Raw genomic sequence first — 15,071 nt, forward strand, 5'->3', positions numbered from 1 at the left:
TTTTAATTATTTATTTATTTTTTTTTTAAATAGACAATTTTTTTTTAGCATTAATGAAAAGGCGTCAGTAACAGACATTGCTAAATGTGTTGAGGCTGATTCGATTCAGCCTTGTCCTTCTGCACTTTGTCCTCTAAGCACAAGGCATCACTGAGTCACAGACTGAGGCTACCTCAAGGCTAATGTTTGAATTGAAAGGTTGCGTTGCTGCTGCGAAAAAGCTATGTGATTTTTTATGGTCAATGTACTGAAAGTACAGTGCTTGCTGTTATTTTGCCATAACAATGACATTTTGAATGACCAAGGGAACTGATGGCTTTAGCAAGGACACCTCAGTAAACATATAAGCTCAACTTGATCCCAATCAGCAGTCCTCCCTCATTTTTCAGCTCAGTATGAATAACCTGATCCTTGATAGTGGACAGAGAATCAGATTCAGTTGCAACAGCAATTTTACATTCAAATACATCAATGGGTCCAATGATCCAGACCAGTCACCTGAACATGCTTTGAGGACTCAAAGCACTCGTAGGGAGGTTCCATTCAGTTTTGAGGGAAATGTAACGTTCAAACCTTACAGCCAATAAAAAAAAGGGATAAAGACTTCTCTGCCATAGTTGAACTCTTCATTTTGATCCTTATTAAACTGTAACATTGATAACTATAATACATTTGTTTTGCAGTTGGAGGCAGGGGACTATAACATTTTAGACTCTCAGTAATTTTAGCTTGGTACCCAAGCTATGCGTTTTACCAGCATAAATCGTGGATTTATAAAATAAATAAATAAGTGGATTGGGTCACAGGAAATTATTACCTGTGGGTATGTTGTGGGCTGGACATACTGATGACCAAATTTCTCTCACATTTTCCCCTTTGCTGTTCGCAGCACGGAGGAAGCGCAGTTAGACCAAATTTGCCAAGTTAGATTCAGAGCAAAGACAAAGGAGATCCTCATGACAGAGGTGCAGGCAGAGCACAATGACTATGTTTACATGTGCACAGTATTCTGGGTAATGGAACTTACCTTGGTTCCAGCCATATTCTGACTAAGCAGTTTGCATGTACCATGCAATTTGACAACTGGTAATATTCCAGTATACATGTTAATCAGAGTATCACATATAAGGTCTTTAAAGCAGCATTTCACAATCCTTGGTCTTTAGACTAGTGCTGTCCCTGGGAAGTTGATAACCAGACCCTCAGTACCTCTTTCCAAGCATGGAAATTGCTAGCAAAGAAGCTAAGACAAGGTGGCTATATGATAATTGTAGTGACCAATGTATACAAAGGTGACTTTTTAAAATGGTTTTAAAATACCCCCTAATCATACCAGCCAATATCCATGATATAGCACGAGTTCCATGACACTTTAATAGTTTTATGTTCATAAAACAGCCTCACACACAGTGACACTTTGTATATCATGCAATGCAAGCTTCCATGGGCTGCTTAATTCATACGGGAGACAAAGCTCAAGCAGATCATCATGATATGATGTGATATGTGACGACTAGATTTCCAGTTATCAGATTTTGTGTACCTTTCCAAACAATTATCTCTTCAGCTACAGCTTTGTTCAAAGCACAGATAGGTGAATTTTGAGCATTCAGGAAAACAGTAACCAATAACCTGAATGCCCATTGCCCATCACACATCAAGATGGTTTTATTTTGACTGAGGGTTGTTACGACCTATGACCTGCACCTACACTGCACTGCCTTTTAGTTTTTTTTCTTTATTTTGAGCATTGGCTTCATCCTACCCAAAGTGGGTGGTCTCGCTTTCCTGTATCACAGGTTAAAGGGACATGACCTGGGCCATTGGATATGGAAGTTCTGGTCAGTTGGTACTGGAACGTGTCGCAGCAGCCTGTTTATGGACTGCTGCCTCTGTATTGTCTGGTGGGAGGATGATTCGGCATCATTCTCTGGACAACTTCATTTGGTGTTGGAATCATCGTCATTTTTGTCCAAGCATGTTTTGCCCTATCACTCTCTAACCAGGACCTTTGTACATATTTATTCATTTTTTCTCCTGGCACTAGGATTTTGTGCCTGAGGGGCTGGGCAGAGCTGCCCCACTGGGTTGCCAGCAATGGGCCCTCTGAGAGCCGTGTTGCAGGCTCCGTTTCCCAGGTGAGTCCCTGTTTAACCTTTTGTGTTGCTTGGGGATTGTTGGCTGCCTACCTCAGAGCAGTGGCTTTTATTTTATTTTGTTTTTTACTTTTCTTTGGTTTAAATCTCCTACTTGTTTGCAGTAAGACACTGACACATACACCACACATCTTTGAGATGTATATCTAGGCAGGTGGCCAGGCTAAGTATAGGTCATAAGAGGTATTGGTCATTAATTCCCACCTAAGTGCTGTGTGTACTATGTTTACAATATGTTAGCTAGTAGGGAAACCCCCACTGTATTGACTAGTCACATTGAAGAAATAATACATGCTTCAGCTTTTAATTAACTGTAACAGTGTTATCGTTGTTAGAAGTATATTTCGGCAATCATAGGCATATATAGTACTTATCAAGGCAAACTATATTCTATTGATATAGACTGAACACGTGCACGTGGTTAAAAATTCACTGCGTGGGTAGATCCACAGGGAGAGAGATAGAGACCACAGAAGAAGACAAAGCATGACTTTCACTGAGACGGAGAGAGGGCAGGGACCTTGTGTACCAACCTCCAAATCTTCCGTGATCAGACGACAGATGTCAGCCACAACCTGTTGGGACAGATGCAATTTTAGGTGACAAGTTGAGGAAAGAGGACATTGGCAGTTACATTCACAGCTGCTGGTGTCACCTGTGATGCCGCATCACAGTGTATGCCATGTTAATCATTATAGAATATACAATAGGGTTCATGCGCAAATCTGGCATGAAAATATCACTTTTCACCATTACTTATACTACCTGTTGCATATGCTCTCCTTCCACATGGTGCAAGCACTATGCTTTTGGAACAAGAAATTACTAACAATCAAGGCATTTCTCGCACAACAGTGATTTTTACAGCATGAATTTAGCACCTTGCTTTCACTGAGACGGAGAGAGGGCTGTGTTCTACACTTACATTGGCAAGAAATTGGGCCCTTCATATTGCTTTATGCTCATCATATCTGTCTTCCTACATGCAAGTGCAGCAGCTGTCCTCTGTTACTTTCATCTCGAGACCATGATGTCTCAGTGATGTCTGAGATTTATTCCAATTGGTCATGCCTGCTCTAGCACAACCCAGCTTTGCCTGAAAAGACTTACATATCATTGGACAAACAGAAACAGAATAAGAATATTTTAACTTAATGGGAGATTTTTCTGAGGGTATTTTTGAATAAATACATAAACTATAAATTATATTTGACATTTTTATGGCAAGAGGGCAAAAGCGAACAAACAAAATTGCTGTTTAATAAATGTTTATTAAAATGACCTTTATGCATATATACAAGTTAACAGCAGTGAAAAAAAAAATATCAGAAGTGAATCATCAATGCTGAATGAAATAAACTGAAATTATATTAGTTTTTAAAGAAATGTAATAATCACACTGGTTAAAAAAGAAAAAAAAAAACATGTGCAAATATATGCAGTTTAGCTAAAAGTAAGTTTTGGAACCTTTGACATTGCATTTACATCTCAAAGCAGCATCCACTATAAATTCAAATAAAATAAAATAAAATAAATAAAAATAGAGGTGCTGTTAGGGCTCCAATAACAGAAATAATAATAATAATAATAATAATAATAATAATAAGTATTTGTATCATTTGCAACTTGTATAATGCTCACTATATATAAGTCTCTGTATAGGAGTGTATGCTAAATGAAAAGATGGCTCAATTATTCAACACAAACACTGTGGAAAGTTACTGGACAAGCCACTCTGGAACTTTGCTTTTATGTCTGCCTCTAGCTTTGCGGGTGGTAAATATGGCTTTTTGTGGTCTGACCACAGCTGTGGTCACTAAGGTTCACCAGGAAGAGGATAATGAACGTAAACAAATCCAAAATGCAAAGCTGTAACAAACTGTCAGTGGAATAAAGTTTGACAAACAAAGAATTACCAAACACAATGAGCTGTTCTGGGCTTCCTCTCAGGAAAAGTTTGAGGGAAGCCCTCCACACACATAACCCTACTCACACAAGAAGCCCAGCTCTAAACAAGCAAAAAGGATTTAACCTCATTCACCTGGATACCATCCAGGCCAATTCAACTCAGGGAACCGGACCAGAAGCTTCTCACTTTGGCAGACAGCTTGGGGTTATTTGTCACTTTCCACCCACAGAGTAATCCCTGACACACTCCTCCTGCATTCATACATTATAGGTCCCAGTGCACAACTGACCTCCTCCTCTGTTGCCGGTGGGCTTCGTTCTCACACAAGATATCGGACAGTCATACATGTGATCCAGAGGCAGAAAGACAGAGAAAGAGCCACTGTATACCCTTGACAGAAGTCCTATCATAAACCAGATAACTACAGAACACATCTGTATTAAAGGCATATATGCATATTAAATTTCAGCAGATAAAAATTTTCATACAGTGAAGTCCTAAAGATTGCTGTTGTTGAGGGTGTAGGGGTGGGGTGGAGGAGGGATGCCATGAACAGTGGACATCAAAGGAAAATTATGAGTGGGACTGTTATTTTTGTGGACGGGACTGGTTTGTTTAGGTTTGGTTAATTGCGTAAGGATTGTCTGAAAATTTTCCTCCCAAATTTTCATCTGGAACTTCAGTTAACAATTTTTTAAATCTATTTTCCTTCATATCATCAAAGGGCAAGATGATGATTAAAGATTAGGAAAGATGCCTTAGCATGGTGCATGTAATACCTACAGCTATATAATAACAATAAGCAGAATCACATTATTGCTTGAGCATAGAAATAAAAAGAAGTCCTTACACTCTATCCACTTGTTTCATGCATTATTATTTATTTTACACAATAAGTAAAAGGCTTAACCACTGTAACTCCCTCCACCCACACATTACTCAAAAGGAACTTGAGGTCCTTTACAGGTGTACTATAAATGCAATTCAGAATCATGGTGATGATAATTATGGTTATTACCAATGAATGACAATGATGGTGAGAATTATTATTATTATTATTATTATTATTATTATTATTGTTTTTGTTGTTGTTGATGATCTTTTTGTTATACCAAGTACAAACATTGTCACTCTAAGCAGAAATTCTATATTACTTAACCTTCCCAAATTTTAATGAAATGAAATGAAATAGATGAATTATTAAAAAAAAGAAAGAATGTATGTATTCTTATTCCTATTGACACTGCAACAACTGAATACAGACCATTCTATTCATCCTTTTTAAATATATCCTCCTTATTTATATAACTGTAAACATCATAACGCAAAATTCAAAATTCCCCATGTCCATGTAACAGAACCCTGCATAAAGGAGCTTGGATTGTCCTGGAAAGGCATGACTCAATAAACAAGTGTCAGTCTGCAAGATCACCATGTGATTAAGGAGAACAATCAAACAGCCATTAGTGTTCTACAATTAGCACATAGGCAGAATCTATTTTGAATTCTTAATGGTGCAGTGGACAAAATTGCTTTTGATTCTTACTGTTATCACGAACAAGGCAATTAAATTAGATTGAACCAGTATGACCAGAATGTTTTCATTTACAGTCTGAAGTACCCTATTTATTACGTCTTTACTTACAGAGGATCACCAATTAATGCCAGTGATGAAACAAGACCAACAGAATGATGCTACTGCACATGAGAAACATTTTATGTTACCAGGAAATAACTCAATGTCTGTCTTAACATTAAAACCTGAAATTGTTATTGCTATTGTACTTATACCAATGCAGTACAAGTTGTACAGTTCCATTAGACTCTCACCTATTTAAACAATATACAGAGAAACTCTTCATCACAACAACACACAGATGCCCAACACTGAGCTAATGGTTGTGCATGATGGCTGTCATATCTTAATAGGTTAATACAGCCAAAATGATAGCAAGATGGTACTGCCTAAAAGACTGAGTTCTCTGGGGTCAAAACACATATGGTTCAGATTTTCCTACATGTACAATATGCTGAGAAAAAACACCATATTTATGAGAAATTTTACACAGTCATTTACACTGTTTGTAGATATTTTACACATGGGACTTCCTTCAATCCAAGATGATTTATTTGCCTGCAGCTTTCTTGCCTTGTCCATAGGAAATCAAGGCACACTCAAAGGTTTCTACCTGCAGGCATTTCCTTTAGGTCAGGAAAGACACAAGTGAACATACTGTACGTTCATGTGCTCCAAGGATTGTTTTAAAGGCCCCCTGTATAACGTCACTGACATTTTTTTCAACATACAGTGATAGGAAGTTACTGTATGAACACAAAGGCTGAGATTGGCATGCTCTTTTTAGAAAAATAACGAAAAGCAACGGACATCCCGTTACAAATAATTTTGAACCTTTTGTCCTACAGTAGGCCAGTGTGATGATATCAATTATGCAAAGGAAAGCAGGGGAAATGACCAAACCAGGGACCCGTGTCTTGGAGTAACCACACCCTTGGAACATGTGGCAGCCTGCAAAAGGAGGACATTAGAAAGACAAGAATAGACCCCTGGCAGGAATACAAGCTGATCTGTCTCTGGAGCAAAAAAGAGACATTTATTCACTGACCCCCAGCATTAGGAAAGTTTCAGGTAAAGGACACAAAGAAATTTGCCTTAAACAAGATCCCGATGGTTAGAGACAGGTATGTCACCATGGAAACAGAGAGGAAATACTGTTACACACACAGCACTATAGGTCCCCTCTTATATTTCCTTCCTAGAATGTACAGAATGTAGCTACAACACTGGAAATCAACCTGTATGTCATTTATAATTCATATTGAGCATTTTTAAGAAGACTAATCATAACACAAATCACAAAAATAACATTTTAAATTAGGTTTTGAAATGCACAAAAACTCTCTTTGTCCAACAAGTTAAGGCCATACTTGTTGGACAAAGAGGACAGTGGAGTCTATGGGATCCCAATTCATTGAAAAAGCTTAATATGACAGGGAAACCTTATAACCTGTAACATTGTCATAAAAGCATGTTATGTTCATTGCATTTCAAATCTACGATTCTTAATACACTGTACGTATGATGTAAAAGGATAAAATTAAATACATACACAAAATGTATACATATGTTTTAGTTGCATATAAAAAATAAAAATTGAAAATAAAAACTTTCAGGTAGAGGCAAGGAGCATTCCATGGCAGTGAGACGAGAATTATTTGTTGTATACTTTTCTAGAGAGCAAATTGTAGAGTCAGCAGCATAGAAAATACAAAATAAAATAAATAAATTCAGTGTTTCTTAGGCAAAGTAAATGCCCAAACATGCTGCATCACTTTATGTTTCCTTTTAGTCACAGAGAGAGCCAGAGAGAGAGAGACAGAAGGAGAGAGGGTATGTGTTTCCCAGGAATTCTGGGACTCAGCTAAGGTTCCATGCTGCTTTCTTTCTGGTATGATTTCCCCCCTTGTCCAGACATCCGTCCAGTCAGGAGAGGCACTCCTCCAGCACTCAATAGCAGAGCTTCGACACCGTTGCTTTAGAGGACCCTCTTGTGTATTTCCTGGTTGTAGGAAAAAAAAAAAGGAAAAGAAAAAAAAAGTCTCTTGTGTGGACTTATGTGCTGAGGGTGAGTGACGCTACCACAACAGTATTGCGAGTGCACAAATTAAGCTCAAGGTCAATGGGCCAGCTTCTGCTGTGCTTCCCGTGCCAGATGTGCCGGCCGTTTCAGAGCTCTCCTCCGTCCGTGGGTCAAACCTCCTATGATCGTTCACCTTGTCTGGAGTCCCTGCAAAGAGGAAAGAGAGCACAACAGATTAAGCATGAGGCACATTTTCTGTTTGCTCTCAGAACCAGGGGAAATAAATGCTCTAATATAGGTTGGTACACATAGGCCATCACACAACAGGATCCTATTATTCCTGCCAGATTAATAACTTCTTTAAGCCAAAATACACATCACGATCTCTGGAAGCATTTTGCCTTTTGTGCTGAAAAATGCTTAAAAGTGTTTTTTTTTTTTTTTTTCTTTCTGGGAATTTTTATACAAGACATATTTGCATTTCTTCTACAATCTTGTAAGCAAAATTAAATCCACCAGATGTTCCTTTAGATTTTTTAACATCATCTTTTTTCTGTTTAAATTCCCTCAACCATATTTTTGTGTTGATTTATGATGGCACATGATGAAACAGCTACTTCTGCTTCTAAGAGCCTTTTACTCATACCTTTTAATCTTTTCTTATGTTCTAATGAATACTTTGTACTCTGGGTCTTTTTAGGGAATTGCTTGAGCATTATGTTCCATATTTACCCTACACCAGAATCAGAGATCAGAAATTCACTGCAATCACAAGAATAAAAGGGAACAGAAAAGTTTAATTGGGATGGCAGACATATCACAATATGACTTTGTGAGGTGTAAGCCAAACCTATACAGCACAGACGTTGGCCCTTTGTTTCCTCAAATAAATAACCACAATGACCTTGAAGTCTGACTCGTTACAAACTGATTTAAACATTCAGAGTTCGGATGCAATCTCAAACAATAAATGTCCAAACTTGGATCATTTTTACTTTATCTTTTTCTCCTGCTCAGCTGTCTTAATTCACCATTGGTTCTCCTTAGAATTGTGTTTGTTCAGTTAGTGTGAGGTAATGCGTTTCTGATTGTTTAGTATAACAGCTTCATTTTGATGCCAATCATTTTCATGGCAGTGTCTCTAATGGTTAATTGAGAATAAGAACTTAGTATGTGTGAGTAACTTGCCTTTTTGTACAATGAAACATTTTTTTGTGTAGATCAATACCCAAGATATCCCATTTTGTGAATGCGTGTCTACAAGATTGTTAGGCTGTTGATAATGCCTCTGTTCAGAATGAGGCCATTGGTGTGTCTGGCTCACCCCTGAGAACGAGTTTGAGGATCTTGGTGTGCACTGAATTAACTGGATATTGATTCACTGTTGTGGGGTCTCAAGACAGCAATTTAAAGACCTGCTCAAAAACACACACTGATATCTGGCAGCCTGGCGGTCTATTTCAGACATTGATCTGCTAACATGATTCCACCTTGCCTTTTCATGTTCCAGAACTGTTGAGGTTGTGATGGATCTGAGAGAGAATATGTGCCACCATGCTTTTGCTGAAATGAAATCGAATATGGCCCTGTGACTGACGGACTGATGTCCGGTACACCATGCTGCTTCTCACCTCACAAACCGAAATGAGCTCCTATCTCATGTGAGATCAAGGATCAGACATGACTATTTTGAATATTAACTGCCTTCAGTGAGAGACATGGGGGGCCTACCGCTGTAGTACCACATACCACTGTAGTACTTTGTCCTTTAGCATGAATATCACTTTTTTCCAAGAAGAACTTAAATATGAATGCCCCAATAGTTTTTAGTTTAGTTCAAGTGTGTGTTTCTTTATGCTTCTGAATTGTGAATTGTGGAAAAGATAAATATTGAGGCTGATTTGCCAGGTTGAGGAAACAGAAAGTGGCAGAGAGAGAATTTCTGTATGTCAACACCTGGGAAGCACTATGACTGGTTCAGTTCAGTTTGCACTGATAACATATGATGGCTTCAACCATTTTAGAGTTTCTGAAGCTGCACTATACTACCTCTAATATCTGTGCTTACAGCAGCCATACATATCTTCACTGAACGGCGGAAAATGGGAAGAAGGAGTAGGAAAATTGGGTTTGGGGTGACAAGCCAATGAAAATCTACTGTATAATCACTTTTAGGTCCAAAGCTGAGATTCAGATCTGGGGTGGGGGATGGGGGGTATGAGCAGGGAGCAAAAAAAGGACTCATCAGTTATTCATTCATGGAAATGTAATGAATGAAAGATACTGGATTTGTCACTTTCTTACAGCTGACATCCCATAAAACAGAGGTAGTGGTGGTGTGGTTATCATTCAGCAATAAAAAAGATGAAATGTCAGTGGTCTGATGTCACATGAGGCTGGCAGTAAACACCGCGATTGTGGCCAAAACGGAGCCCTAGTCTTGTATTTTCTCAATGTATCTCCCTACCAGTGATACTGTGGAGCCACCACTGCCTAAAAGATATTGAAATACATTTTTCAGTAGCCATTTAGGGCTATGTGTTCCAGCCAGGCCTTTGGCCCTCTGGGAGGTGTTTCAGAGCCCATTAGAGGGAAAGTAGGAAAACGCACGGCAGAGCACATCCGCCAAGCTTTTCCTCCACAATTTCCTGACTTGTCCCCGTGCCTCAGCTCGGAGCAGTTAAGAAAGCACAGATGACTGACATGTATGAATCTGCGAGCAGCTGCTGATTGCTTCACCACAGTCTCTGAATACATTATGCAGAGACAGCATGGCACCGCAATCTTTTCAAGCCAGACACAAGTTTATCCACGCCACACTCGAAACACATTTATTGTAAATGTTCCCGTAAAGGACCACCTGTTTCGTGCCATTTCTTTTTTTTGTTGTTTTTGAACATTTTGTGTTATGTTTTGTACAAGGGGATGTATTTTGAACATATACTTATTATTGTCAGGTCAATTCAATGTTTTAAAAAAACTGTACACTGAAAAGGTTCTGGTCTATGCCTTAAAGCAATACTCATATTCGGTGTTCTAATGTAGAACCGATTTGGCTGACATGTTTAGATGTTACAATTTCATCTTTTTTCCCAAAGACATTGTACAGAAACAAGATTTAACTCTATAGGTTTTGTTCTGTCCACTATTGTTGAGCTGAAAGCTGCATAATCTCAAATAATCATATCAGTAAATTTGAAAAACACATTTCTATAACCCTCCAATGTGCAGACACAATCTGATCCAACCCATGTAAAACAGAGGCTTTGAGTGGTGAGCAAATCAATTCTCAATACATTGAAATGGTAGATAAATACAATTTAATCAGTTTACCATGACCTTTCCTGATTCCTGAATGCCTCATGCATTACTTATTTTTAATTTCAGAATGAATTATCAAAATAAATCTCAAATAAGGCACTTGAAGGCAAAAAACCACATTAAATCACTCCATGTTTTTTCAGTATATGACCCAACCTAAGGGCATGACATGATCTCAAATGTGTGGAGTAGCTAGGTAATGCTGGCCAAGTAAATATCAGCATACTTTCAGTGAGCTAGCTTGTAAATTTTTATGTCAGAAATTAGTTTTGTGTAGCTATCTTGCTGTAAAAAATGTTTAACAATGCCCAGACACTTAGTACTTGTTCTTATATATTTGTGTTATTTGAGTCTTAATGAAAATTAATAATTTAGTGTGGTGCAGGTCAGTCCTGTAATCCAAAGGTTGCTGATTCAGTTCTGTTGAATACCTGTACAAGGACCTTAACCCCACTTTCTTTCAGTACAATATCTGCATATTTAAATGTATAACAGGCAATTTGCTCTGAAAAAGGGCATCTGCAAAGGAAATAAATAATATACGTAATAAATATTTATTTAGGCATTTATTCAGTTCTGTGTCATTATTATTCAAAATATGTTGAACAATTTACATACAAGTCTAATACAATTTCAGTTGAATTTAAATACAACTGTTTTTTCAGAAAAATATGCAAAAATATGAGAGTCATTGCAGTGGATCATTGTTTACATTAATGAAAGTTGGGCAGCATGAGACTTTGTTCACATTGACTTGTCAGAGCTTCTTTTAGCTCCAGAAATACACTTCCATGCAATTAAACAGCGACAGTAACTCTTTAGCAAGACTGGGAAGATACTACAGAGCACAGAGAAGGATCCTTTCAGACACATTAAGGTATTTTCCTTTCAGAACTAATCTAAGCTTCAGAAACAGAGTAGATACACAATGGGAAAAAGGAGATGCAGAAGTGAGGCTGGACCTGATGGCTGATGTAAAATCAATGGTAGCTAAATCCTCAGGACCTCCAGGGAACCGGGGATCAATACAACACAACACCTGAAAATAAAACAAACAAGCAAAGTACACGGGAGCACCACGGCCGGTCCGTGTGGAATCCGCTCCAGTACGTAATTGGTAAAGTCTTTCTAAAAGGTGTGAATTATGAGTGGCGTTTTGTAATGACTGCACCCTGCTCAACACAACAGCAGCAGTCCCTCGGCTTCCCGCCCGCCTCTGTCTCCCTCTCTGACTCACAGCAGTTGTGTTTGCATTCATGTTTGGCAAGTCAACAATTACAACCATGTAGAAGCAAGTTGTATAAAACTTCTGCAAGGATCAAATAAAATCTCAACAAACAAATGACAATGATTATTCACATCCCTCAAGTCTTTGCCAAACTATTCTTGCTCTTCCCAACAAATCAGCCCATAATACATTCATTAATTTACTTTTTTCCCAAAAATTACACAATAAAATTTGGTTAAGTGGTTAAGTCTTGTATTCTATAATAACAATACTGACATGTCACGTGTAAAACAGATACAAAAAAACATTCATATTCATAGATCATGAACTTACAAACTGCACCTGGATTTGTGCACAGATTGTCTGCTTATTCACGGAGGCCTAGCCAAGGGAAATAACTCAATATGTTAATCCATCATTCCGAACAGCAAAGATGCATTTAAAAATGCAAACTGTGTTATCTTTGTTTTGACTTTTAGTTTTGTGTGGTCCTTGATTCTTTTTTTATTTGAATGGACATTGAACAACCAAGGGAGAGCAAAAACAGCTCATAAATATGAAACCAATTTATGTTTGGCTGTAAGTCCTGCAGTTATTAGCAATCTTTAAAACATCTACTCATCACCTCCATACAAATCTAATATTTTACTGAACGGGCCTCCATGCACATGAGCTTGCCGTCTGGATTTATCTCTCTCAGGAAAACATCATAGCAACAAAGGCAGTGTCAATCTTACAAAAGAGTTATTTTTGGGCACAAATAATAATAATAATAATAATAATAAGCAGATAATTTGCTGTAAAATGATCAGCTAACCACAAAATATACAGAAAGAGGTCTGAGGCCATTTTCCAGTTGTAACAAACTGCGAGTAAACACCTGGCAATTAGGCTTGTTAGCAGCTCCTGGCAAAGCTATTTCTGATTCATTCACAGTGTTTACTACTAGTTGAAAACCTCTGGGAAATCTTTTGGAACGAGCCATTTTTCAGCTAAAGGCAAAGTGGGAAATCTCTGGATTGTAGTAAAAAGTGAATGATGTTGCAAGGAGTGATTCACTGCTATTGTTTTCCACTGTATTACTAACAATCAGAACCATCAGAACCTGCAGTAATTTTAAAAGATCAGTTTCCCCTACAGTAATATGACATCTTTAACAACATTTAAAAGAGGATCAGGTTGTTTCTTACATACAGGCAAATTGAACATCTAATAAAAAATATAGTTGCTTTTTCTGTCACTTTAAGCAAAAGGAATAGATAACTAACAGGTTACAACTTAAGCCAATAGCAAATGGTTATTCCTGATGACAGCCAATGCCAGCAAAAGGCTGGTAAAGGACACAGGCAGTAGCCTTTGAAAGTGTATGGAGTCACACATGTTGAACATGTACTATAAATACCATCCAAGCACATCCATTCTGTCATATCTTGGAGAAGCAGATCAGTGTCAGTAATTTTCCCTACTGCTCTTTGTCTACAGTGCTCTGGGGCTGTTCTCATCTTTAAGTACTACACTGACAGTCGCTCATCATAGTTAATAACACACTGTCTACTGATTTTTTCCCCAGTTTTGTCTGATGGGGAGGTATGGATTCAGATTCATCGAGGTTAACTTTTAATAAGTGGTGGGAGTTGATAGGACCTTGTAAAGTTTATGCACTTGAAATGCTTTTCAAGGCATAGCCTTGCTTCTTGAATCTGTGTCTTTTGGTTTATTGTTATTAGTATATACTTATTCAATAGACTGTTATAAAATTACTTACAAGACTAACAGAACATAATAAACATTAAATACACATCACTGGTGAAACAAGAACAAAAATAAAACTTGGAAATTACACAGAGTTCAGTAAATAGGAACCAAACATAAAAAAACAGTCTTAAAATAAAAGCATTCAACAGTAAAAACCCACTATCCTGCAGTTATCCTCAAGAGTAACAGTTGCATCAAACCTAAGTGAAAGTGGATCCAAAGAATAAGAGCAACTATATAAGGGCAATGTGACCTTAAAAAATCAGCTCTCACTGAGGGTAAGGAGTTATAGTTGCTGATGTGGTAAGTGACAGATGCTTTGGGTCTCTGGTTAGACTTAGAGAGACACAGGAGTTTCAAATAAACCCATTTATTCTCGCCACTATGCCTCCTTCACAAACCAGATTTATTCTCTTGCATAGCCAATGTATGTATGGCCATGTGTGTGTGTGTGTATGTGTACATGGTAATTTGACATTTTCGCAAACTGTAAGCCAGACGTTATTGTCCACAACTGGAAAGAAGTAATAATACCAGTGGGAGGCGGTATTAAGGTTTTTAAACTCCTCAAGGTCAGGGGCCAAGTTAACTGAGCAAAAGGCCTGTGGACCTGATGAACAGATGTGTAGTGAACAGTCTTAGCGAGGAGCTAAGTCACTTGGGGTGGCATGTCAGGAAAGTCAAGAGCTTGAGAGTAAAAGGAATTTTTCCTCCTACAATTTGCAGGGCCAAAATGGTCAGAGGGGCAATGAACTCTCAAACTGAGTGGGAGTTTTCTGCAACAGTGATAATGCCACATGCATGATGCATATCTAACCAAAATGCTAACTGTCTGTCAGCAATGATGATACATGCTTTAATGGTTACATCCTCTTTCTCCACCTGTGTCTGTGGGAGGTACCCACAGCTCAGCACATGAGGGGTGATCTGTATGCTAACAGAATGCACACTCCTAAGGTCATTAGAATAGATAAACACATGCAGAGCACTGTCTGAATTCCTGATGCCAAATTACCACCCTGCTCCCAGAACAGGAGTCAGCCTTAAAATATTCCTGAACAGACCGAGGATCATAACGTTTCTATTCAAATGCCAGGACAATG

At 38.1% G+C, this 15,071-nt stretch overlaps 1 protein-coding gene across 1 annotated transcript in view; it reads right to left on the reverse strand.

Annotated features, from left to right (window-relative positions):
- Positions 1 to 7,266: 7,266 nt before the first annotated feature.
- The window catches only part of gpc5a (glypican 5a), a 170,886-nt gene continuing 163,081 nt past the window's right edge, over positions 7,267 to 15,071 (reverse strand). The window contains exon 8 of the mRNA XM_036541275.1: positions 7,267 to 7,871. Coding sequence (XP_036397168.1) covers positions 7,720 to 7,871 — 152 coding nt within the window. The 3' untranslated portion in view covers positions 7,267 to 7,719. The remainder of the gene's footprint in view (positions 7,872 to 15,071) is intronic.

Source organism: Megalops cyprinoides, chromosome 11 (assembly GCF_013368585.1).
Source record: "Megalops cyprinoides isolate fMegCyp1 chromosome 11, fMegCyp1.pri, whole genome shotgun sequence".
Classification (NCBI taxonomy): Eukaryota; Metazoa; Chordata; class Actinopteri; order Elopiformes; family Megalopidae; genus Megalops; species Megalops cyprinoides.